Source organism: Macrobrachium nipponense, chromosome 3, assembly GCF_015104395.2.
Source record: "Macrobrachium nipponense isolate FS-2020 chromosome 3, ASM1510439v2, whole genome shotgun sequence".
NCBI lineage: Eukaryota > Metazoa > Arthropoda > Malacostraca > Decapoda > Palaemonidae > Macrobrachium > Macrobrachium nipponense.
Window position 1 is genome coordinate 74,666,193 of NC_087202.1, and position 26,401 is coordinate 74,692,593.

A 26,401-nucleotide genomic window follows, 5' to 3' on the forward strand; every position below is an offset into this window, starting at 1 on the left:
TGGTAATTAGTGGAGATAAATCGGAGAAATAGGCACACGTGAAAAAATGCGTTCAACGCGTACTGCTAAATATTAAGGATGACCGCTAGGGGCGCTGCTGTCCGTGGCGTCCTTAGTAGTAGTAGTAACGGCCGCATCACCCGTTAGTATCAGCTCTCGCTAGTGGGGATTTTGGATTGGAAGGTCTAAATGGTGAATTACTCGTGGTAGTGTTCCCACTCGCCCCTATTCTCATACCGACACTTCTTTTATAGAGTGAGCGAGTCAGTTTTACTGACATTTTCTTAATTTTGTTTTTCTCTGGTAAGATTAGATTAATTTTGCCTAGAAAGAATGATATTAAGGATCCTTTCATAGGGCGACACGAGCTGAGCCCAGAAATATAACTTTTAAGCTTCTAGCTCCTCGGGCATGAAGCTCTGGTAACGAGGCTCAATGCGCCTAAAGCGTCTGAAACAAGGCGCAAAGCGCCTGAAACGAGGCGCAAAGCACCTGAAGAGCCTGAATAGAGGCGCAAAGCGCCTAAAGCACTATGAACCAGGATCTTCATCGGAAATGGAAGTCCTTCTCATTCAGAAGAAAGGGAGGGCTATGGACGAAAATGGAAGTATTGTCGAATTCTAAGCAAGAACAAGTGTACAAGAGATCGGAACTTCCGCACAAGCGGAACCTTCCAGAAGGCGGAAAGATTCCAGATTCGAATCGCTTCCAGGCTCATGGATTTTCCAAGAAGGAATATTTTTCCAAATGTGCAGTAATACATAAGCGGAATTTGACAATAACTCGGAACCTTCCGCACAAGCGGAAGCTTCCAGACGTACAGAACTTTCCAGGCGAGGATCGCCTTTCAGACGCTCCGGAACTTTCCAAGTCGGGAATCTTTTTTTTTCCCGGCTAAGTGGAACATTCCGAACGCGGAACTTTCCCAGGCGCGCGGAACCTTCCGCACAAGAAAAACTTTCAAGCGCGATACGTTTCTGCTAGGATCCAGGAGTATTCTGATCATGATACTCCTCCTAGGCGCCAGGAGTATTAGGAACGCGATACTCCTGCCAGGTGCCAGGAGTGTTCCGATCACGATACTCCTCCCAGGCGCCAGGAGTATTTGGAACGCGATACTCCTGCCAGGCACCAGGAGTATTCCGAGCACGATACTCCTCCCAGGCGCCAGGAGTATTCGGAACGTGATACTCCTACCAGGCACCAGGAGTTCATTCCGATCACGATACTCCCCCCAGGAAAGGCGATACTTCTGCCAGGCGCCAGGAGTATTCCGAGCACGATACTCCTCCCACCAGGCGCCAGGAGTATTCCGGAACGCGATACTCCTGCAGGCGCCAGGAGTTATTCCGAAGCACGAGAGTATTTCCGATCGCGATAACCTCCTCCCAGGCGCCAGGAGTATTCTAGGCAAGATACTTCTGCTTGGCGCCGGGCTCTTTCTCCTACAAGAAGAGCCTGACAACCGCCAGGAGTCCTTCAGGCGAGGGGTGAGAGACATTCGAGGCTTCTCCTGATAGGGACGGGAGTGTTTTCGCACAGGTGGGCCGTCGCCCTTGTCAGGATAGTTTTAATGCAATCAAAGGCAAGAGTAAGTTCGGCTTTTCCTGGCAGGGACTCAAGATGTAGCACAGGCTGCGTAGCCCTTGTCAGGTTAGAGTCTGTGCTGCTAAAAGCCTTCACCCTTTCGAAAGGAAGCGCTCTCCTCCGGTTGCTCAGTCTTCTCCTAAACTTGAGGAATGGGAAGATAGAGCAGAATTGTGAGAATTAGTTCAATAGTAAGTGGATATTAAAATAATCCTCCTTCTAAAAAATAATGCAACCAACCATTTACAGAAAAAGGGGCAATCGTTTGGAAGTTGAACAAGATTCGTACGAGCTCTCATTCATTGATTAGAGGCTCTTCCAGATAAGAAAGGCGTAAAATACGGACTTATCTCCAGATAATAAAAGCTGGAAGAGATTCTCTTCGATCCTCGGTTGTCATTTGCGATCTCTTTCGACTAATACTCATTCGGGTTTATTGACGAAAAGAATGAAGAGAGTAAGATTTCCATTCTTTCTCTGCATGTCGGAGAGGAAAGAATGTCGTAGAAGACTTAGTGTATACGACTACTGAATGACAAGTCATATACGCATACCATAGTTGCCTTTCGGAGAGGAAAGAATGTCGTAGAAGACTTAGTGTATACGACTACTGAATGACAAGTCATATACGCATACCATAGTTGCCTTTCTGGTTCGCTACGGAATTATCTATATCCTTACAGGATTTTCCTAGTAAGGACTTCGCTTAAAAGGTTTGTTTCGACAATACCTACTCAGCTTCGGTATTTAACAAAGGTTGTTTTGGCTTTAAATTTGCATTATTGAGAGCTTCTTAGGCTCGAGAATAATTTTATTATATCCCTTCATTGAAGGGAGTAACTGGCAACCCAGAATGGAAGGCCCAGCCAGGCAGTGAACGAGACGGCTGTAATTGTAACGCCAATTCAGTTTACCATCTGGTTCTCGGTCGACCGGGTGGTTACATCTCTTATTTCTACCTTAAGGGATCGAATGGTTCACCGTATATTCCCCCTACAATCAGGGACTTAACCACGAATTGAGGGGATTTTTAGGCAAACATGAATAACATAGTATTCGTTTTGCTAAGGATCTCTCTCTGCCTCGGCGAAGAAAGAATGTAGAAGAAAATTCACCTTAAGATAACGGTTACGGTTAAGCCTTATGCACACACCGTGGTTAATTACAGAATTCCTACTATCCTTACAAGAGTTTCCTAGATGAATGCTGTTTACCACAATGTGACGGTATTATAAAGGATTTTAATTCGGCAGAGCACGATTTAACCTATTTGGAAACAGACACGGAACGTAACGATCCTTACCAGGTTCGATGTGGGATTTTGCATGTCCGTGAGAACCTTCTTGAATGACGATAATAACTGTTAACGTATGTTTAACATTTATTGGAAAGAGTTGTGAGAACCTGCGGAAAGTATTCACAGATCTCTTCGCAAGGTAGAAGACGAACAATCTTCTTATAGTTTGCTTCCTTTTCATTGAAACAAGAGAGGTAGCAAGATACGCCATCTTTAATTTAAATAGGGGAATAAACTTTAGTCTTTTTTCCCCTAATTATATATATTCTTAACAGATATTAAGATAAATGGGTGTCAAAGGAAGAAGATGAATGTATCATTTTGGCAATAAAAAGGTTGGATTCACAGAGGTCACGTTCTTCTCTCAGCATGTGTCGGAAGGTTTTTCTAAGAGAATAGAGATTTTATCGGAATCTATTATAAATATTGGACATGAAAAACATCACTCTGAGTCGTCTCCGTGCAGACTGACCAGAAGTAAATATGAATGAGAGGATTTTTCAAGGGAAGCTTGATAATTCCTTCAAATATGTTAAAGACATAGAGTTGCTGCAGATCGTGCTAGATGGAAAGGGGAAACTGTCCTCTTCCGATACCTCTGTGAACCACATAATGGTTTTTTTTCTTCCCTTTCAGGGGAAGAATCACCTTGGTATTTTATGCTATCAATGAACACAGTAAAAGATATACTCTGTCTCGACAAAGAATATTAGAGATAGTAGAGAATTAAGATCTTCCCGGGATCTTTATACAAATACCTCTATACGATGAGTAGGAGATCTAATACTTAGAATGGGATCCTAATTTGGGCCTCAGATTCCGTGTTCCGTCAAGATGGAACTGCTCCTCATCAAATGTTTCTCTTGGTCCTAAACGATCAAAAGGACAAGTGAAATTTTGGGCTTTAGAATCTGGAATCAAATTCTATGAAGACTCGGCAATGGGTTCTGGCCAGCATAGTATGTTTGGCAAAAGAACTAAAGCCTTTTATTCCTGGATCAACGCTTTCAGATAGAGGTTTCGTTGTCCGGGTAATGTATTGACGTTGTCATCTACAGAAGACAAGGTTTAAACGTTTACGGACAGAGTCTTGGGAACGCGATGAGGGCTCAAACTACTTCCCAAAAGGTTCAGAGAGATACATTAAAGAGCTAGAAATCAGGAGTCCTACCAATTTCAGCTCAGAATCTCTTTAAACTTCCAGGCTCCTTCACTTCCTTCGTGCAAGGATAGGGAAGCTTCTGCAACGAGAAAACTCATCAACATGTAGGAGGAGAACTCGTTAGCAACGGAAGTATTCAATAAGGATCCTCCTCGGAGGAAGACTTGTCTCTCGGACTTTTAGATTTCCTATCGTCTACTGGATGTAGCTGACTAAAATCACCTCCTCTTGCCGGAAAGGCCAAAAGCTCAAAGTGAAAGAATTTCTTCCACCCTTCTCCAGTCTCCTGATAAACGATGGTGGATCTTCAGGACTTTCGGAGAATGTAGCGCCAGTCAGGTGCCAAATGCCAAAACAGGCGTGAAGACACCAGAGAAAGACAGTCAATATGAACACTGTCATTGTCTGATGAGGAGAAGAGCGGGCCTCCAACCTGGCGCAGTGCACTAGAGGCGAACAAATCGGGAAAAAGTGTCCGATGTGGACATCGCCAGTTTTCCTCGAGACTCTTAACAAGCTCGAAGCTCCAGCAAGTGGGGAGAAGTCAGCCACGCGCCAGGCGCGAGGCTCCAAACAGGCGCAAGGCACTGGCAAGGTGCGAGGCGCCAGGCAAACAGGATGCGCCAGCCAGGCGCAAGGAGCCAGGAGGGCGCGAGGCGCCAAGCAGGCGCGAGGCGCCAGCCAGGCGCAAGCCAGGCGCTAGGCTTCATCCAGATGAGATCCAGTTCAAAGAAAGTCCTAGTCTTCTTTGAAACAATGGTGATCTCTAAAGCACTTCATAAGTGACTTGATGATACCTTCAAACAGCTGAGAATTTAAAAGCTCATGAAGTGCGAGCTTTTGCAAATTCTTTTTCTTTTCGTAACAATATGTCAGGAAGACACATTAGCTTTAACATATGAGAGATGCAACGATGTGTTGACGGCTCATTACACGAAGGACGTCAAGTTAACCTACGAGAGATCCTTCTCTCTTGGTTTATACGTGTCAGCGGATACGTTGCTGGGATAAGGAGCCGACACTGATCCTTTAATAATGAGTTGAATTTATTTTAACTTAGTGAATTTTTTTTTGAGGTTTGAAAGGAGTTTGGGGGATAACTCTTTTTCAATTCTAGCGTGAACCCTCATGTTAGGAACAGGTGATCGGGATCGGTGTTGCGCTCCTTAGTTATGCCAATAGGCATAGGCATATTGTCATATAAGCGGATTAGCACCCATTGACAAATGCCAATTAGGCTCGACCGAGTAAGTGGATAAGACCCCATCGGTAGACCCACAAGAACTCTTGGCCACAGATCACTATCTTGCTAAGGCTCTTGAGACGAAGCAGACTCCTATGCAATAGCTAGGAAGTCGACCCTTCGTCTAGAAACACAGAGGAACCAAGGTCTATAAATGCCTACAACAAATGTTGTTTACCTGTCTAGTCAGGAGTTAGCTGTCTCTTGCCCTCCACCAAAGGGTGTCAGTCAGCTATGTATATATCTGACAGGTAAGTTGAATGTATGAAAATGATATTGTTATGATACAATAAAGTTTCATACATACTTACCTGGCAGATATATACGATTGAAGACCCACCCAGCCTCCCCGCAGGAGACAGGTGGAAGAGAGAATCTGATTAGAAAACGGGAATGGTTCCTAGTCCTGCCACCCAGCGGCAGGCCGGTAGATCACCTGACCTACCTGTAGCGAGTGCCGTGAAATTTGAATTTCTGTCGGGGACGACGGAGTCTATAGCTATGTATATATCTGCCAGGTAAGTATGTATGAAACTTTATTGTATCATTACAATATCATTTTATATGATTTCGTAAGCTTCGGTTGACGTAGAGACGTCCGACTGCCACCAGATATACGGGTCTTGGAAGGCGTCCCGTTTGATGTTATTCCCTGCGACTGTCATACACAAGTATCTGTTGTCTACTTTCCATGCTCGTTGGAGTGACATCGATGCAGAGAGATTTTCTAAGTTCCCATTAGTATCTTCTTTGAGTATAGAGGCGAAGTCTCAAACTCTGAGTTAACAAACTTAACAAATTATTAAGAACTACATCTCTGGAGTAAAGGAAGAATTGGTTTCAGAGAACCTCTGAAACCGTCTCGATGAAGAGAAGTAGAGATCTAAAGTTACAAAGTCTTTCACAAAGATAGTAGAACAAAGCTTATCTCAGCATACATTACATACAGACAGACGAACATATGACTAGGAAGTCACGTGTTACCTCTGCAGGTAGGTGATAGGTCACCAGCTTCTCATAGGAAGGCGCTGTGACCTGTTTTGCAAGACAATGATAATGATTACACAGGCAAATGCAAACCAGGGCATCGCAAACAACATGGCAGCGTCTAGCTTGCGTCCTGTTTATGAAGACATATCACACTCCTATCTCGCCAGTGACCCCTTGGGTCATGGGATTATTTTCATATACGTAAAATATATGATTATAATGTAATTATTACACATTCGCTTATGAGAGTTTGTTCTCGGGCAGACGTACAGTGGGGCATCACTTAGTTGAGGATCAGCAATCACAGAATCAGTTATTCACAGATTTTTTCTTGGACTGTTTCTCATGCTATATCACTGGTATGAATCACAGCATCGTGGGTTTGTTCGTGTTGAGTATGCGATGTTTATCGGTAGGCTAAGCTTCGGCCGCGGTTCGATAATCACCAGCATACATGAAAAAACTCATATGATATTAACTGACAATAAAGGTATTAAAACCATTCTCACCTTATGTATTATTGGCATATTTTCATAATAAATAGCCTGTTCAAGGTTCATGTATGACGTTAATTGGTAGGCTAAGCCTAGATGCAGTGGGATAACCACCAACATACATGAACAGATTCAAATTATGATATTAACTGACAATAAAGACAATAAAACCATTCTCACCTTATATATTATAGGCATATCTTCACGATAAGAAGCCTATTCAAGGAGTAATTCCACATCACTGCACTCGACTTCTACTTTGAATGGCCAGCCACAAAATGTCAACATAATTCGAAAATGTAGTAGGTGTACGGTTGCGTTCATAGCCACCTTTATTGTTCGATAACCTTTTAGAAATTTTAATAGTAGTAGTGTAGTTATTGTAGTAATAACATTAAGGCTAAAATTAATTCAAACTTCATTATTATTTTGGTAGTATATGTATATAACTTCTCCGAATAATGCAGTCATACAAATGATAATTGTCATAGATAATTGTCATGGACCGTGGCTGATTCGGATCAGATTCGGGCCTTAGTCTTGGCTGATTCGGACAATTGTTTAGGCTAATTCGGACCATTTGCTCGGCTGTTTTGGACCTTTGTTTTGGGTGATTTGGACCCATGCTAATAATTTTATATTATAGCAATGATATTTGGGAAACCTTTGATGAACTTTCAGGCAAGGTGGGTGTCCTTGGGCCAGTTAGAGAGTTTGTGGATTATGTTGACCTACGTGATTGCAGAGTCAGGTGTGGAAAATGGAGAACTGGTCTGTGTTTGGACGCAGCATTAGGTCAAACAACCATATGGAGGGGTGGGATCATAAGCTGAACAAAAAAGCCAAAAAAGTAACCTCGCATCTTATTCACTTATATCTTTAATATACTTAGAGGCAAAGGAAATACCGAATCAGATGAATTAAGCTTGTTAAAGAGGGCAAATTAAAGAGACATCAGAGAGAGCAGGTCAAGGAACTACAAGGGCATGTCATGAAATCGTGGGAGGACTATAATGAAAGGAAAATAACAACTGGTCAGCTACTGAAGAAATGTGCACATATATACTATGTGCCAGTGTGAATAAAGGGGCTATTTCGGGTGAATTTGAGTGAATTTGGGTTTTATTTTTAGCTTTATTTTTACATGAACTATTTTAAAAAATAGAGCAATATGTAACTGTACGAAATAGTAAATGGTCCTAGAATCATGAGCGGAGTGGATTTCCATTGCTTCCCCAATATATTTTCATAACAGACTTTGGAATGGTTATGGATTACAAACATTGAAACAATATTAAAAAACAATGTCACATATGTTACATATGTAAATACATATTAGCAGTGGCGGCTCGTCAGCAGGCACTGTGGAACTGCAGCACCCCCTACAGATTTCATAATATATATGCACAAAATTATGAATATATACATGAATATGAGAAATTAAGTATAGATTATCAATAATCCTTTAAAAATTATTCCCATTCTCATGTTTTTATAAAATAAAATAATTGAAGCAATGTGTGGAACTGCTGGTGCTCAGCAGTTCTTATTTTGTTAGTAGGGTGATAATGTTGCCAGTTCACACGTAAGAGTGATGGGAGCACTGCCCTCTCGAGCAGTGTTAGCCCAGCTGTTGGAGGGCGAAGGTGTGATTTGGAATTTGTCAATAGCTTAATCAATATGTAGTATTAGTGATAGTTATCGAATCAGTGACGATTAATGATATGTAATGTAATGCAGAATAATCAACTCAGTGGCGAGTTGCAATAATTGGGAAAAAATGATAACTACAATAATGTCAATAATACTAAAATTCAAAATAGCTTTTGGCAGCGATTCTGCTGCCTTCCTCAGTGAGAGAGAGAGAGAGAGAGAAGAGAGCGAGAGAGAGAGAGAAGAGAGAGAGAGAGAGAGAGAGAGTACGTATGTGTATGCATGCGTCTGTGTTTTAGGTAGGTGTTCTTTAGTCCATTTGTTTTATATAGGCCTTTGTTATTTTATTTTACTGTCATACTCAGTTTTGTACTATATCAATGTTTTTGTTTTTGAGTTTTTATTCTTTTTAATGGTTTAATGATTTTTATTTTGCTACGCTTAGTTTACATAAAATTAATATTTTTATGTAACCACATATTCTCAATTTTCCGTCAGTCCGGCCGCCAGCCTTTCTGCTGCCGAAAGTTACTGCTTTGAATTTTAGTACTTTTTCAGTTTTGTTTACAGTTTCAAATTTGATTAGGGTAATCATCCATTAGTAATCAGTCATAGCCCAAGAAAAACAGAACTTGAAGAAATTAAGTTTTATGCATTGTTTATAGTGCCATATATATATATGTACTATATAATGTGTGTGTTTATGCAGTTAATATCAAGGAATTAAAAAAAAAAACTATTTAACAGCACCCCTATGAATGATAGCCAAGAGCCACCACTGCATATTAGGTCCGAATAAGCCTGGATAAAGGTCTGATTGAGCCAGTACATGGTCCGAATCAGCCTGTTCCGTATCAACCAAGGTCCGAATAAGCCTTCCCAAATGAAATATGTAAAATCATTTTTTACCTTATACGTATATATTATTGTCATATCTTCATAATAAAAAGGCTATTCGTAGAGTAAATTCCATATCAGTGAAATCAACTTTTATCTATGCGAGGCGAGCCAGCTAACAAAATGTATACGTATATATATGAAACTCATATTATGGCAGCATTCACAGCAAGATTATCTTTCGAAATTTTAATAGTACTAGTACATCATGGTAGTAATAATGTTTGGAATATATGTAACATTCATTTTTAATGCAAAATTTTGTTAGTTTGGTTGTAAATATGTAATAGATTAGAATGATCGTATGTACACTGCATTGTTAAGGGTTTGTGGCAGCAATGAAACAAACAAAATAACGTTTTCCTTTTAGGCTACGTGTTTATGAAAAACATGACATAGAATTGGCTTTGCGACTTCCTTTATTTTGATATTTTTAATGATACAATAACTATCATTTGTACTACTAACACCATCTTCACATAACTAATATAGAGTTGCGTAGTAGTATGATGCGCTGATCTGTTGAGTCCAGTGTCACGAATTTTGCATTGAGGTAATTAGCAAGAAAATTTTCAATGTAGCATCGGGCAGAAAAACTTGCATTTGTTTTCAAATGCATCTAGCATACATATTTTGACATCAAATCTTTGTAATGTTAAGTTGAATATTTCTTTTATTCTCCTATGTTTGATATATTATGTAAGAAAAAAGAACAATATCTTGCAAAACTATTTTCAGGAATTGAACAGAATAGGTTTCAAAATTATTAGGAATCATGTAACATAATTTACAAGTACACTGTGTATGTTAGAAATTTGTTTGAATCGGAAAGGAGAGCAATCGGTTTAAATTGGCAGAGTGGCATTGTGTATGATGTGAAATTTTTGGCACTTTATGGAGCAAAATCTAGCAAGAAATTGCCATTCCCATTTGGCAACACTGGCCTACCCACTGTTTGTTTATGTTGTTATTGAAGTCATGTTAGCTTTGTTCTTTAAATTGTACCCATGTAAAAGAGTTAATTATGTGGCATCCAAAAACCCTGATTCTTTTACTCTTATGGAAAAGAAGCCGAAACGTCAGATGAAGGTTATTACGTGTAATATAATAACGTGTTGTGAAGAAGGGAAGAGATGTTTCGCTGCATGCTGCTGGGAGCATTATCTTTATTATTCATCCAATTGCACTGCAAAATTGTCGCCATCTTTATCAACATAGATTGTTGGTGATTATCCATATGATTTACATCATTTTGATATTTCTTTTACCTCTCTCCTCTTTCCTTGTAAAAGAAGAGGCCCACGTGAGTACTTAATAGTACTTGCGTATGTAGGCTTCTAGCTGTAATCCTAGGCTAGTAAGGCTACATATGTACAGTAGTACTTATACTACATATATTTTTAGAACTAATGTTGTAAAATAACTTTGAAACTGTCTTGAATTTAGTTTAACGTGATAGTTGAAGACATATTTGGTGTTTGAACTAAATTAGGCAGTTTTAAACATTGGAATAGTTGTCTTGGGTGGGTTAACTATTAAAGTAGTAGGCACTTTTAAGCAATTTTTAAGGGGGGTTACCAGGATAACATGGGTATTTACTTATCACCAGGGGGGGGTTCTGGGCCCTATCCCCCCGTGATTATCAATGCCCTACTGTACTTCTGCTACTGAGTATGCAGTGCTTTCTGAGTTCCCTTTGGCACCAGAGTGGCCATTGGCACATGAGCTCCCTCTGGCACATGAGCACCCATTGGTGCAGGAGTGCCAACTGGCACTCAAGTCCCCATTGGTGCATGAACCTCCTGCTTCAGCTAAGCTCTCTTTGGCGCCTGAGCTCCCACTGGTGCCTGAACGCCCATTGGCGCAAGAGCTTCCTTTGACACCTGAGCTCCCTTTAGCGCCTTTTCTTGCACACGATGATCAGTGCATAGAGCCAGTTCCTCAGGTTGCGTCTACTAGTTTGGCTTTTCTTTCTGGTGGAGAGGTGGATCCTCACCTGTCTCCTGTTTTACCTGCAGAAAAGGAAGATCATATTGCAGAGGATTCTAAACCCCTTATGGATCACTTTCACAATTTTTCCTTAAAAGTTATCCTGATCAGCGGCCCCAGCTTCGCTGGCCTCTTATTTTATAGATGAGTAGTGATCCTTTGGAACTCCCTTGTATGGTGCTTTTAACTTCGGCCAAGAAGACCATGAATAAGTTGAAAGTTGGCTTGCCGACAAGAGAGTACTACGTGGAAAGGCCGTTTTATCTTTCTTGTCTTCCTGCCTAACTAAGAGAAGGCATTCTCTTTATGCTACTGAAGCTTCTCCCCCCTTCGGTGCCTCTGCGTTTATTGAGTCCTCTAGGAGAGCAGTTTTCTCTGTGGCGAAAACTATTTTCCTCACCCAAGATTGATCATCTGTTAACGTAATGTGTTCAAGCTGTTTGAGGTGACTACTATGCATTTCAGGGACCGCGAGTCATCGTTTTTCTCAAATATCTTTCAAATTAATTATTTGATCGAAATGGTACTTTAACACAGTGTACAAGACACACGCCCTAATTTTTGGTAATATATAGTTCATTGTCAAATGGTGTTAGTTAAGGCGTTTACTCTTGACTTTAAAGGCAGAGTCGTATGAGTCAACAGGACTCCTTTACAGATTCGAACGTCTGCTATCCCCCATCCTTCCCTCTCCCTCCTTCCCTCCCTTTCTTTCACTCTTTATCATTGTTTTTCCCATTTCTCCCCCCAATACCTTTATGTAATTGACAATATGGAATAAAATACCATTTTCCATGATATTATTCAATACCAATTGGAGTTCATAATGAAGAGGATAGGGAGGTTTGACATAATGATCATATTAATGGTTAATTTTTCCCAATGTATTCTGTTTATAGTATCCTCGACATGTCATGTACCTAATACCATAATGCTAAGGGGTTGCCTGTTGGCTGCAGCACTCGCACTATAAGTATTCACTGCGTAATTGATGAAGACAGATTTTTCATCGCTGTCATGGCCGCCATGTTACTTTGTCCGCGTTGTTGCAGAAATGCATTTGCAATAAGACTCCAAACCATATAAAAAATGGAGAAAGCTAACAGTAGATTAAGGATCAATCTCAATAGGTAGGTGAGATGGTCCAGAGCCTTCAAGGATGAATACTGGTCCATGAATAACATCCACAAACCTGTAGGTCCTGTAATTATCAACATCAACAGTGATAACAAGGATGATTCATTCCTTCATAGTGACGAAAACTGTGAATAAAGTTCCTGTGATATTCTCACTTGTTTTCATCTTGACCTATGACAATACTTCATACGAGAGAGAGAGAGAGAGAGAGAGAGAGAGAGAGTGTTGTCGGTTAAACTGCATGATTTATTTTGGGTAGCTGATTGTCAGTGGGTAATAATAAAACAAACCTCTGTTTTCTTTTAAGATGCACTTGTGAACTAAGGTAGACTTGAGAATTTCTCAATAGTTATTGAGTACATATAGCACTGCATAATGCCATGTGTGTGTGTGTTGCATTGATGACTAAAAATATAGGTATAAATATAGCCTATAAATGAAACAAAATATCACTTGGGAAAGTGTTTAGATCAAACAACATATTCATTTTCATTTGTATATACTCATTCAAAATCATTCAAATTTATAAGCAACATGTATATTCAGATTATACGTTGTGATGAAATCTATTGATAAATATACATCACCAGCATTTTGGGTCTGTTGCCGTCAAGGAATAAAAATTGATTGACTTTTCAGTTATGACAGTTTGCGATGCTGCAAAATAGATACAAACCTGGGAAAGGCAAGAAAATTGATTTCTTAACCGATTATGAATGAAGCAAAAACTGGATACCTTCTTTATTAAAAAAAAAAAAAAAACCTGCATGTTAAATACCTGAAAATAGGGTATTAGGTAACACTTACATTAATGGTAAGTAATATAATTCAAGAGCCATGAAACTCAACTCATCCACTGAACTCAGTACAGTGCAAGAATTACATCCATATGCTGGCGTTTGATTACATTAATGGTAAGTAATATAATTCAATAGCCGTGAAACTCAACTCATTCACTAAACTCAGTACGGCGCAAGAATTACATCCATATGCTGGCGTTAGATTAGTAGAAATGAAATTGTAGTGTGATAGGAATAGAGAAACACACATACAATGATATTATGATAGTAGTTTCCCCTAAATTATAAAATGTTTTTTTCTTTTTACAGCAATTCACCTGCTGAGCATTAAGGAATTAGACAAAGTTCTACCTACTTGGGAATTAGGGGAAGAGAGGAGACCTTGGTGAACAGGGTGACGGTCATACCCTCTTTAGCCTCCTCCCATTTATATAATTTAAGAAAATGTAATGAAAATAATTAAATGAACACAGGTTCTACAAAAAACAATATATTTATTACATTCAAGTTTGCTTAATATTATATGATAGGCAGGAAAGAGGCAGGGGGAGGAGATGGGAAGGCTGGGAAGGTGGGTGGAGGGAGGGATGTGGAGGGAAAGGGTCAGGGAGGGAGGTAGGGAGGATCAGGATGAGAGTAAAGCATGTTCGAAAGCATAGGTTGGCAATGCTTCGCAACACCTTGTAAGTCAAGAGTAAACGCCATAACTAACACCATTTGACATTTCCCAAAATTAGGGCTGTGTGTCTTGTATGCTGTGTTAAAGTAGTACCACTTCAATTAAATAATTAGTTAGAAAGATATTTGAGAAAAACGTGGTCCCTGAAATGCATAGTAGTTACATGGATAGGGCTATAGGTGCCCTTGTTAAAACGATTCAGGATGTGCCTTTGGTTTCTTCAGATCTCTGATCTTCTAGCAGTTCTTTCATGTCTAGATAGAGGAATTAGAGACAGTTCCTTGAACTAGCCTTGACTTTTGCAATGTGAATTCTCAAAAAACTAGAATTATGGTGTTCCTTTACTTCGAAAGGAGTAACTCAGTCTCCAAAGTTGGCTCAAATTTTTTTGCTGCTTGCGTGTGACTTCCTTTTCCCCGCAAGACTAATGATCAAGGGGTTTCTTTATGATATGGTCTTTCCAATGCAAAGTTGCCTTTTTCTCTCTCTCACACAAACCATTGTTTTCTTATTCTTACAATACATATTCAGAAATCTTTTGAATATAAATATGGGGCTATACACTGCAGCTATAATGGTAATTAGAACCACTAATTCATTTCCAGTTTACTTAATTTTCCACCCATTGCCTTGTTGCCATCCAGCCCTGTGTTTTTGCTTTGATTACTTCTATATTAAGTACATACCTGCTTTCAAATCCTCCTTATAAAGTGGATGAACTAAAATCTAGTCATCTGATGATGGATGCAGATGTAGCCTGAGGTGATGCAAAAACAGCTGATGTCATTCATCAGTTATTGCTGAAAGTGTAGTGACACTTGGAGGTGTATTACATAGTATTAAAAATCCTTGGTATAGTACTTATGATAGCAATGTAAAAGTTTTTATGCAACAATTTTTTTAAGTTACCATGAAAGGCCAATTATATATATAGTGATAGACATGACTAGTCTTACAACTGTATGTAGTTGTATATGTACTGTATTCAGTATTCTGAATTGGTGGCTCAATAATATATAAAGTAAAAACTGTAGTACTGTGTTAATAGAGCTTTATGTGTTTAACAAAATGCATCTTGTTATCTGTTTCATAACTTATCAAGTGCTTTTTTCTGTCTTAATGCAGTAGGTAGATTTCATGTTAAATATTTTTCCATATGCAGTTATTTTTAGATTGCTAAGATGATACGTACGTTAGATATTTTTTCATATCCAGTTATTTTCAGATTGCTAAAATGATATGTAATGACATCCAGTTTGCACCCCAATGAAGTTTTCTTATATTTATATAGTGTAACCTTAAACTATGTGTATTAAGGGAATGATCAAATAGAATTTCCAAGAAGATTGATCTGTTAGGTTATAGCAGTCTTCCTGGAGAGAGAAAAAAAATGGAACTAAGAGCTTATGGGGTTATTAGTTTAAGGCACATCTTAAATATTTTTTTACCCCTGCTAAAATGAATGGTAAGACTAGGATGCTCTTAAAATATACAACTATGAAGTAGAGAAGAATTGTAGGAAGTTTGCTGGCTGTTTCTTAAGACTGATTAATTAATTGAAACTACATGATAAATTTATCCTCAGGACCACTCCCACCCAAAACAGTCAACCAGCGGTACCTAAATAAAACCTGTGAATGGTTGTATGTGAAAGTATGGGAGATTTCCTGTGGGAAAAAGACTGAGAGAGGAGAGGGTGAGGGAGAAGATGCCAGAAAGCAAAGCATTGAGTTGTCTGACAAAGATCAGAAACCTGACAGAGAATCCGAGCCCATCAAACCCTGTCATGAAAATGGCTACCAACAGTTGTCTTCAGAAGGGGACACAACAGCTACTAGAAAAGTTGAGTCACCACTGTCATATGCTGATGAGGAGGAAGTGCTCTTGAAAGATGAAAGTGAAGTAAGGATGGAAGCTAATTTATCATGCCAGTACACTACAAAGTAAGTGTTACAGATTTAGAAATATAGTATTGCATAGCATAGTACATATATGTTGCATATTGGAAAAGGCATCTGTAAATGAGTGTCATTGTATATTTAGTAGTACATTAGTTTATATTTATTCATGTTGGTTGTAGCATTCCTGATGAAGGGACTGTATCAGGTTTTGGCAAGCAATTTTTTTATGCATAGATGGAGAACAAAGTGAGCTTGTATTTTTACTGTAGTGCTCTACAGTAACTACTATGCTTGTTTGAATGTTATAGTATTATTAGAATACTATTAAGAGGATAAAGAAGCAAAACCTGTATGCTCATTGTACTTACAAGAAATAATGAATGGTCAGCATATTTTGTTAACAAATAAGAGTACTCATAAAATATTCAATTTATTGATAGCACTTATGGCCATATGATTTGCCGCTTTCAATGTTGCATCTTGTAAGGTATGATTTTAAAGGGTTCAGGCTGTTTCTCAGTGGACTGGCTAAGCTACCCATTAGTAATAAAAATCATGTTGTATATGGAACAAACCCTCTGTGAGGACAAGAGAGTAAGACAGGTATCTGGGTACTGATGCTTTATTGCCCGAGAGCAGGGTATACAAGGACAGGTGCGGACGGACATGTAGTACCTGGGTTGGGTCGACAGAGGTCGGAATGCAGAGATTGGCAATTTTTGTTTGTTCCGATACGCAATACAAACCATTGGTCCTTTAACAATAGGAATGTAACTTGCGGCAGCTGGAACCAGTCGTAAGCTTCGAACAAGGGAGTTCGGTAGTTAACCTCTTCCTGCTCAACCTCCGTGTATTCTCGGGTTTAAGATAACCGTCATACTTCAGTAAGCCCGAGCATACTCGAAATTCTGTTATTCATTTTCTTTTTCATCATGTCTCATGTATCTAGAGTGTGTATGTTACTGTCTGTATTTTGTATATTCAATGTATATGGCCCTGAGCTGAAATAAAGCATATTATTATTATTATTATTATTATTATTATTATTATTATTATTATTATTATTATTATTATTATATCTTTCCTAGCAACTCCGAATAAACTCAGCTGTTGTTTATATTAGTCTCCCACCATTAGAAAGCCATTTTCTATGGATATAAGTGCCTTCTTATAGAAAATTGTAGCTATCTTGGCGTCACTTGGCCATTTGAGATGCATCCTTTCATCAGTCAGGACTTCTATTGTTTTTTGTGGATTTTTCTTTTATTATTATTGATAAAACTATCATGAGTAGTGAGAGTGATAGTGATACAGATTATTATGATGGAATGGACAATTCAGGGAGCGAAAGTGATGGTGATATGATGTCAGAATACTCTGATACTTCAGATGAAGATGATGATGATAATAATACTGATAACCAAGGCTGGCAAAAAATAATAATTTCGGAGGATAAACCACCCTCTCCCGCACAGCCTGCATTTATCATGTGTAATTATTTTGTTATACTGAAGAATTAGGAAAGAATAAAAATATAGATGAAAATGCAATAAATATATTCTTTATTTTTTATTTTCCTTGGTTTTTTATAATTACCGAGAAAACTCGGCCTTGAGAAGTTATGTAATAGTTGAAGACTATCCTGACCAAAAAAATTTTTTTTCTGAAATATTCCAGGTGATTTATCACTTTAGTATATACTTTAGAAATAAACAATAAAAAAATATGCTTCATAAAGACTGGAATTTGGGATAAAAAATGTGAGAGGGAAGAGCTTAACTGCTTGTCCGACAGTCAGCGCACCGCGCGACTGGGAGGTGAAGATTCACTTTGCTTTTGGCCACGCTGGGTGACAGACGTGTTCTCCACTTCTCTCTGCCCGCCTTTCGTCGTGTGCTTTGTTTCTTCAATCCTGGTTTGCTATTCTTGTGTGATTGTCTAAAATACTGTAAGTACTTGTGCTTTTGTATTTTATAACCATTATTATGGATTCTCGTGAGCTGGAGAGTTCCCCACGCCCCCCCATCAGCTGCAGGATTTGCCTTGGTGTGGAGGGCCGTAAGTGTGGGGCCTTCCACTCCTTCTTGGAGGTTGATCCTCATGAATTGTGTGCTCGGTGTTGGGGGCATGAATGCTCTTGCGCCGAGCCCTGTAATATTTGTGTTTTGTGGTTGGAGGAGCAGTGGGCGCGCTTTGAGGGAAGGAGGAAGCGACGTAAGCCTGCCAGGGAGTCATCGGAAAGTTCTCCGGCTACTCCCCTGGTCACGGACACGTCTTCTTTCCTCCCTCCATCTCAGCTCTCGCGTATGGCTCCTTCCCCTTGGGGGGGGTTTCTTGCTCCTTCTCTTCGCCCTATCCGTCGAGCATGGAGGAGGGGGCGAGGTACCCTGACATTCAATTGTACTCAGGGTTTTCCGTTTGCTCGGGGTGGGACTTGTCCCCCCCCGGGCGAGGGGGAACCCCTCCTACTAACCCGACTTTAGCCTCCTCAGGTGCGACTGCCGCGGGTGATGACCTCGGCCAGGTGTGGTGCTCGTTGGGTCTCCAGGGGACACCGAGTATTTGGGGGCTGTTGCATCACCTGGCGAGTGGCTCTGCTCCGGTCACGCATGGTCCGTTAACCACCACCACCACCACCACCACCGTGTCGACCCCAGGGTATGCTGCCCCTCCTCACCTGGTTTATACGCAGCATATGGCTACGGTGACCCCTTCAGCTGCAGTGCAGGCGTTGTTTCCTAGTGTTCCGAGGAGGGTCGTAACGCCGCTGCCCGGGTTTGCCGCTCTCGCCCCAGCCCCCGACTTCGTGCCCAAAGAGCTCGCCCCTGGACCTGCCACCAGTACCCAGGAGGTCGCTGGTCGCTGCCCCGCCTTCTGCTGTTCCTGCCGTGCCTGCTGTACCTGACGTTCCTGCCGTACCTGTACCATCCCCTGCCGACGTCGTTCCTGCCCGTGGTGTTGCTGCTCCAGTCGCAGGTCCTTCCGTACAGGTGCAGTCGGGCCGTGTTGCTTTGGCAATTGCCCCGGCTCCATCCTGGATGGAGGATCTGACGACTGTCCTGAGGAAGCTGACGAAGAAGAAGAGGAAGAGGAAGAAGGTGTCGTCGTCGTCTTCATAGTCTTCTTCGTCGTCGTCTGCTGCCGCCTCTTCCCCTTCGGCTTCCAAGGCTTCACAGCCGAGGAAGAAGAAGGCTGTCTCCTCCCCCCTAAGAAGGGATGGGGGGGTCTTCCGCTGGTCCTCCCGCTCCTTCGGGAGCGGGGCCCGCCTCTCCTTCCGCAAGGAAGAAGTCAGGGACCAGAGGGGTACCAGCTAACACCGGTACCTCCTCACCTGATGCTAGGGGCTCTGCCGCTGCATCAGGTTCCATCTCGGCCTCTTGTTTGCAAGAGGTACCGAGTGTGCGGTCGCCCGCGGGTGACCGTGCAGCCAAAGTCCAGGCTTCCGAGTTCGCTCGACGCCAGGACCGAGGCACGGAGCGGAAGACAGGTGAGAGTCACTCAGGTGACTCCCGCCAGGCCAGCGATCGCTCTCGTAGCGATATGCGTCTTCCCAGGGTTGACGAGTCGGTCCCAGACAGGCCGCGGGTTGAGACAAGGAAGAGGTCCCCTCGGTAGCCAGCGGCTAGACGCGCTGTGAGGATGGGCCCCGCTCCCACCAGGACCGGGTGGGTAGGGGGACCAGCAGCAGCTCCTCTGACGCTTGGGACCGGAGCCGTTGTTCTCGGTTCAGCCACTCTCCTGCGGAGAGCCGCGCGACCAGGCCTGCAGCTCGATCGCCACCGCAGGTTGGCAATCGCACCTGCACGCCCCCCACCCCCCAAAGCACATCAGGTAATTCTGCCGAAGGTGAGCGAGAGCATCAGCGGTCTTCCTCTCCGATCCCTTCAACTTCCTTATGAGCCTGGCACGGTCACACTCCTCACAGTCCCACCACGACGCCCTACGAGCCTGGCATGGTCTTAGGACCGACCAGGTCGTACGCGCAAGTGGCAGGAGGAGACCGGGAGGGGTCTGTTGCAGTTCCTCCTTTGGAAGGAGAGGGTCTCGGGAGGGTCTCCTGCGGAGAGCCGCGCGACCAGGCCTGCAGCTCGATCGCCACCTCAGGTTGGCAATCGCCTGCAGCCCCCCAAGCACATCGGTTCTGCCGGTGAGCGAGGGGGGAGCATCAGGTCTTCCTCTCCGATCCCTTCAACTTCCTCGGGAAGAGCGAGGTGATCCGGAGTGACTGTGAGGAGCGCGCTCCTCACAGTCCCACCATGACGCCTTATGAGCCTGGCACGGTCACACTCCTCAGAGTCCCACCACGATGCCCTACGAGCCTGGCATGGTCTTAGGACCGACCAGGTCGTACGCGCAAGTGGCAGGAGGAGACCGGGAGGGGTCTGTTGCAGTTCCTCCTTTGGAAGGAGAGGGTCTCGGGAGGCGCTCTTGTTGGAGGGACTTGGTCCTACTCCATAAGACGCGGTCACTCCCAAGATTCAGAGGTCGTTTGCAGAGGTTATTGCGCTGATTTGTCAGCACAATGACCTCGGGGAAGGATCACTGCTCCCACCTTCTGAGCCTACTTCTAGGCTCGAGTCGTTCTGGGGTCCTAAGAAGGAACCCAAGACGACCGTGGGTCTGCCGCGATCGGCTCTGGCTGACTCGGTGCTGGGCCAGGTGGACTCTCGTCTCCAGACAGGAGGGTTCGCTACGGTCTGGCAGGTCTTCCAAGCTACTTCTCCCGCCTCTACTGCGACAGAGGAGATTCTATGTGTCATCGGAGGACCCTCTGCCTCCCGAACAGGTTAACCCGGAGCTAGCTAGGCTAGGGGTGTGTCTGCAGCAACTCCTGTCGGAGAACTTATGGTTCTCGCAGCAAGAGGCACTCGCCCTGGAATCAACCGCCATGGCAGCATTCACTTCAGGAAATATCACTCCTGAAGGTGACCCGGCTTTTGGGAGTCTGTGCCAGTCTGGAGTTAGAGCTATCTCCTACCTAGCCCACCAGACTGCAAACCTGTGGGCCAACCTGGTTCTTTGGCGTAGGGACGCAGTCCTCACCCGAGTGACCAGGGCGGAAATCCAAGCCATGCTGAGCAAAGGAGCTGTGGAGATCGTCAGGGATCGGTCACCGGGCTTCTACAGCCGTCTTTTCCTGGTGAAGTCTTCGGGGGGCTGGCGCCCGTTGATAGATCGCCTTCCCCTGAACCAATTCGTTTGCCAGTCTCGGTTCACGATGGAGATGGCACGCTCCGTGCTTGACTCCATCAGGGAGAACGACTTCATGCTTTCGGTGGACTTTAAGGACGTGTATTTCCAGATACCTGTTCATTAGTCCTCCAGGAAGTACTTCCGCTTCATCCTCGACGGGACAGTGTACCAATTCAGGGCACTTTGCTTCGGTCTCTCAACCGCCCCACAGGTGTTCACGCGAGGGTTCACTCTGATGTCTGCTTGGGCCCACTTATCAGGGATACATCTTTTGAGGTATCTTGATGACTGGTTAGTCCTGGCGAGCGTTGCTATGGGACAGGGATCGACTCCTCGAGTTCTGCCGCAATCCAATCTGGGGATCGTGGTGAACTTCGAGAAGTCAGATCTCGAGCCAAAGCAGAGGATGAAGTACCTGGGTATGCTGATCGATACGGTAGCAGGACGAGTCTTCCCCGCAGACTCATGGATCAGCAGATTCAGGGAGGCAGCCTACCAATTCCTGTCTTGGCAGGAACAGCCAGCTCAGCAGTGGCAAGTCGTGATCGGCCACCTGTCGTCACTCGAGAAGTTAGTCCCTCACGGGCGTCTTCACCTGCAGTCTCTCCAGTGGAGACTAAAGGAGAGTTGGTCTTAGGCAAGAGACCCGCTGTACTTCCCCGTGTCCCTCTTGGAGGAGGTGAGGCAGGACCTAGCCTGGTGGCTGGACAACAGGAACCTTGTAAGAGGAGTGCCTCTCCGCACTCCCCCCCCGGAGGTGTTGCTGTTTTCAGACGCATCAACCGAGGGATAGGGCGCACACCTGGAGGAGTTGCTGACTGCAGGAGTGTGGGATCATCATGACAAGCACCTTCACGTCAACGTCTTGGAGCTCAAGGCAGCGTTCCTCGCTCTCCAAGAGTTCCAGGACCATCTGATGGGACACTCGGTGGTGTTGATGTGCGACAACACCACAGTAGTGGCATATGTCAACAAACAGGGGGGCCTAGTATCCCTCCCGTTGCACCAGTTGACGTTGCAGGTGCATGAGTGGGAAATGGCTCTTTCAGTAGAGCTGTCAGCCCCGCTACATTCCAGGCAAGAGGAATGTAGTAGCAGACAAGCTCAGCCGTTGGAATCAGGTGATAGGGACCGAATGGTCCCTACACCCAGACAAAGCGGAAAGGCTCTTCAACCTGTGGGGGCGTCCATTCGTAGATCTGTTCGCCACCCGGCACAACAAGAAACTTCAGGTTTTCTACTCGGGTGTGCCGGACCCATGGGCAGCTGCAGAGGACGCTCTTCAACACCCGTGGGACAACCTCTTCGTTTACGCCTTTCCCCCGTTCTGTCTGATTTGCAAGGTTATCAGCCGAGTGCTGGTCACCCCGAATCTCCGGATGATCCTGGTGGCTCCCATCCAGACCTGCTGGCTCTTGCAGGAGCACCGAGAGAGATTCCCCCTTGGCACAACCTTCTCTTCCGGCCACGCATGGAACAGTACCACCAGTCAGTCCAGTCCCTTCATCTTCACGGCTGGCTCTTATCCACCATCTCTTGCGAGCGAGAGGCTTTTCTCGCCGAGCAGCAACAGAGATGGCTGGGTACATCAGACAGTCCTCTACAGCTGTGTACCAGGGAAAGTGGGGCGTCTTCTGAGGTTGGTGTCGTAGACGGGGTCTATCTTCTCTCAGAGCCACTCTTCAGCAGGTAGCAATTTCCTCGTGTTTCTTCGCCGAGAGAAGCCCCTCTCCGTCCCCATAGTCAAAGGATACAGGGCCACCCTGGCCCTAGTCCTGAAACTGAGGGGAGTGGATATCTTGAACTTGTTCGAGATCTCCCTGCTAATGAGGAGCTTCGAGAGGTCTTGCCCACCCAGGGAACTCAGGATCCTGGGGTGGGATGTGACTCTCATCCTTAGGAGTCTGACTTGAAGTCAACTTCGAGCCACCCCGAGAATCGTCAGACAGGGATCTGACCCTCAAGACCCTCTTCTTGCTGGCCCTGGCATCGGCGAAGAGGGTAGGGGAACTTCATGGCTTATGCTTCAACGTCAAGCATATCAGGGGATGGGGATCTGTGACGCTCGATTTCGTCCCGAACTTCTTAGCGAAGACTCAGAATCCTTCGGTCCCTGACGACCAGTTCGAGTCATTCACGATCCCCTCCCTACTGGACCTCACCAACAACGATGCGGATGAGATGCTGCTTTGTCCTGTGAGGGCGCTACGGCGCTATCTGAAGAGAACTCGGCACCTCAGGACCGAGTGTCGATGCCTCTTTGTTAGCACCGGGGTGACCAAGAAAGAAGTATCCAAGAACACACTTTCTTTCTGGCTGCGCGAGGGGATCAGGAGGGCGCACGAAGCGACGACATCTGTACCCTTCGTCCGACCAACCAGACCACCTTCACCTCCTTCTATCTTCGGGATATAGCCCACAGGTCCTTGGACACTTTTACCTTGGGACCCATGGTGGCTGCTCAACAAGTTGTGTAGCTTACCCAGCACCCGAGTGGACAGAACAGCATCGCATCCTTGTGTGACTGCATGAATCGATGAGTGAATGAGAGTGTGACTGGCTTCTCTTCCCCATCTTTTTCTCCCCCTCTACCTGCGGGCAGAGGTACGCGGTCGTTACTACGCTGGAACAGGAGACCGATGCAGGTAAGCTACTCGACCGAGCTCCATCCTACCCCTTTCGTTAGGGATAGGAGCGATTATCCACCACTTTCCCCAACAAGGGGGGGGGGTAAGTGGAAGCCAACAAGAGACAAACCCATGACTTCATATTGCCTCTTGCAATAGGAACAAGTTCTTGCTTGCTAGTTTTAAGAGGTACGCTGGCCTCCCTCTTATTACTTGGGTCCAGAGGTCTGACCATTGACCCTGCGGTACATACACCCTGATCATTGTGCAGAGGCTAGGATCCCTCCCTCTGCTCTTATGACCAGGGAGGGAACCAGGTTGGACGAACACCAGTCTGTTCATTGACTCAGATTCCACCCACCAAGAAGTGAGTCTTCCTATTGTTAAAGGACCGATGGTTTGTATTGCATATCGGAACAAATAACAATTTGTCAAAAATTGTATTTTTCCTAACAATACAAACCTGAGGTCCTTTACACATAGTCCCACCTCATGCCACCCCTCACTCTGTGTTTTCCTGGGCCTAAAGCAAAGTGAATCTTCACCTCCCAGTTAACATGTGTCGTTAATGGCGGGAGCCAAACTGTTTTAAGATGCCAGAACAAACCTGGAAAGGTGTCTTGTAATAAGTCCATTAGTGGCATCGGTGTCAACCGAGGAAGGAGCTTTCAGAGACCTAGACTATGTATCGCTGTGTGGTTCCGTTTAAGGTTCTCAGAAGGTAAGCGGGCATAGTAATTCTGTGTATGGCAGGACCCAAACTGCTGTGTTTACCATCCAATCTGGGAGGTCAACAGTTGTGAGGACAAGAGAGTAAGACAGGTATCTGGGTACTAATGCTTTATTGCTTGAGAGCAGGGTATACAAGGACAGGTGCCGACAGACATGTAGTATGTACCTGGGTCGGGGCGACAGAGGTCCAAGCGCAGAGATTGGCAATTTGTGTTTCTTTACATACATATACAGTGGTCCCCCCGTATTCGCGTTCTCCGGATTCGCGGACTCACACATTCGCTGATTTTTCTTTGGAACTTATCTAGAAATTATTCATGGACGGACTCACCCATTCGCAGAATTTTCCGACGAAAATAATCACTAATTAGTGTATTTTGATGTTTATTTTCATGACTAAATACATTTTTATGATACAAAAATGATTTACTAATTTTCAAATATTAATTTTGATAAATACTGTATTAGTAAGTTTAATAAGTTGAAATGATATCACATAATAAAAATAATAATTCTCTCTCTCTCTCTCTCTCTACTACAAAGATGTATGTTTTTTTGTATGATAAATAAATGATTTACTATTTTCAAATATTAATATTAATTTATACAGCAATAATATCAATTCATTAAAGAAAATACCATAGTGAATTAGTAAGATTTTAGCTTATAAATTTAAAAAAATTATGGAAGAATGAAGGAAATCCCAGTCTTCTTTCTCTAACTCCAGGTACTAAAACTGCCAGATATATCAAGTTCTGTGACAGGAGGGGGAAGAGCAGTTGTGTTGCTATCAAATGCTCATGAAATTTCCCCCCCCCCCCCCCTCTCTCTCTCTCTCTCTCTCTCTCTCTCTCTCTCTCTCTCTCTCTCTCTCTCTCTCTCTCTCTCATTTACTGAGACTCGAGATTTTTTATAGTACACGTACTTGTACTATATGTTTTTAATACTTTCAAATAATAATAATAATTGAAATAATAATAAGAATAATAAAATAATGATAATAACTGTAATTACAAAATTCATATTATGTGATAGTATTTTAAAGAAATACAATACTAATCTATCCATGTCACTTTTAATTAAGGCTAACTCTCTCTCTCTCTCTAATCTCTCTCTCTCTCTCTCTCTCTCTCTCTCTCTCTCTCTCTCTTTTGTACACAAGATAATAATGAGTCATAGTGGTAACTCCCTCCCTCTCTTTCGCTGGAAGTGTTATAAGTATTTTTTGAGAGAACAGAGAGAGAAACACTCTCTCTCTCTCTCTCTCTCTCTCTCTCTCTCTCTCTCTCTTTACCGAGATGAAAGAATTTTTTATGGTACTAGTATGTAAAATTTTTATTGATAATTTCAGTTATTTAATAATAATAATAATAATAATAATAATAATAATAATAATAATAATAATAATAAAACTTTAATTCCCAAATTCATTAATGGTAGTATTTTAGAGATGAAAATGACCTTTCCATTTCACCTGTAAGGATAACTCCTCTTTCTTACTGAGATGAGAAAATTTTTATGGTAGATGCACATGTTTATTTTATTTTCAAATAATAGAATAATAATAAAAAATAAGACAAGTGGTAATGATACAATAACTAATTTCAAATGAAATTCTTCCCTTCGTCTTTTTCTGTATCAATTTCCCTACCTCATAACTCCAGTGACGCTCGGAACTGGGAAAGTAACAATGCCATACAATGGTCAACGAATTTAATGGTTTTATGTAATGTCTCTCTCTCTCTCTCTCTTACTGAAGTGAGATCATTTTTCATGGACATGTATGTAATCTCTCTCTCGCTCTCTCTCCTCTCTCTCTCCACAAGATACTTGTCATAGTGGTAACTCTGTCTCTCTTGGCTGCAAGTGTTATAAGTACGTATGTAAGTATATACCTTTAAGGCTACTAATGTTTAGGATTACTTTGAAATTATGTTAATACAATCTCTAAGATTTATACAGTAATATGATAATAATTTAAGGTAAATTTGATGCAGGATGTTACAGTAAGGTATACATG

At 43.0% G+C, this 26,401-nt stretch overlaps 1 protein-coding gene across 2 annotated transcripts in view; it reads left to right on the forward strand.

Annotated features, from left to right (window-relative positions):
- LOC135221820 (sodium-coupled monocarboxylate transporter 1-like) overlaps positions 1-25,187 on the forward strand; it is a 236,468-nt gene extending 211,281 nt beyond the window's left edge. Inside the window, exons 12-13 of one of the 2 annotated variants that reach the window (XM_064259717.1) lie at positions 15,514-19,614; positions 19,934-25,187. In XM_064259717.1, coding sequence (XP_064115787.1) covers positions 15,514-15,875 — 362 coding nt within the window. In that variant the 3' untranslated portion in view covers positions 15,876-19,614; positions 19,934-25,187. Of the gene's footprint in view, positions 1-6,967; positions 7,077-15,513; positions 19,615-19,933 lie in introns of those variants that run through there. The other variant, XM_064259718.1, reaches the window with a different exon arrangement.
- The last annotated feature ends 1,214 nt before the right edge of the window (positions 25,188-26,401 follow it).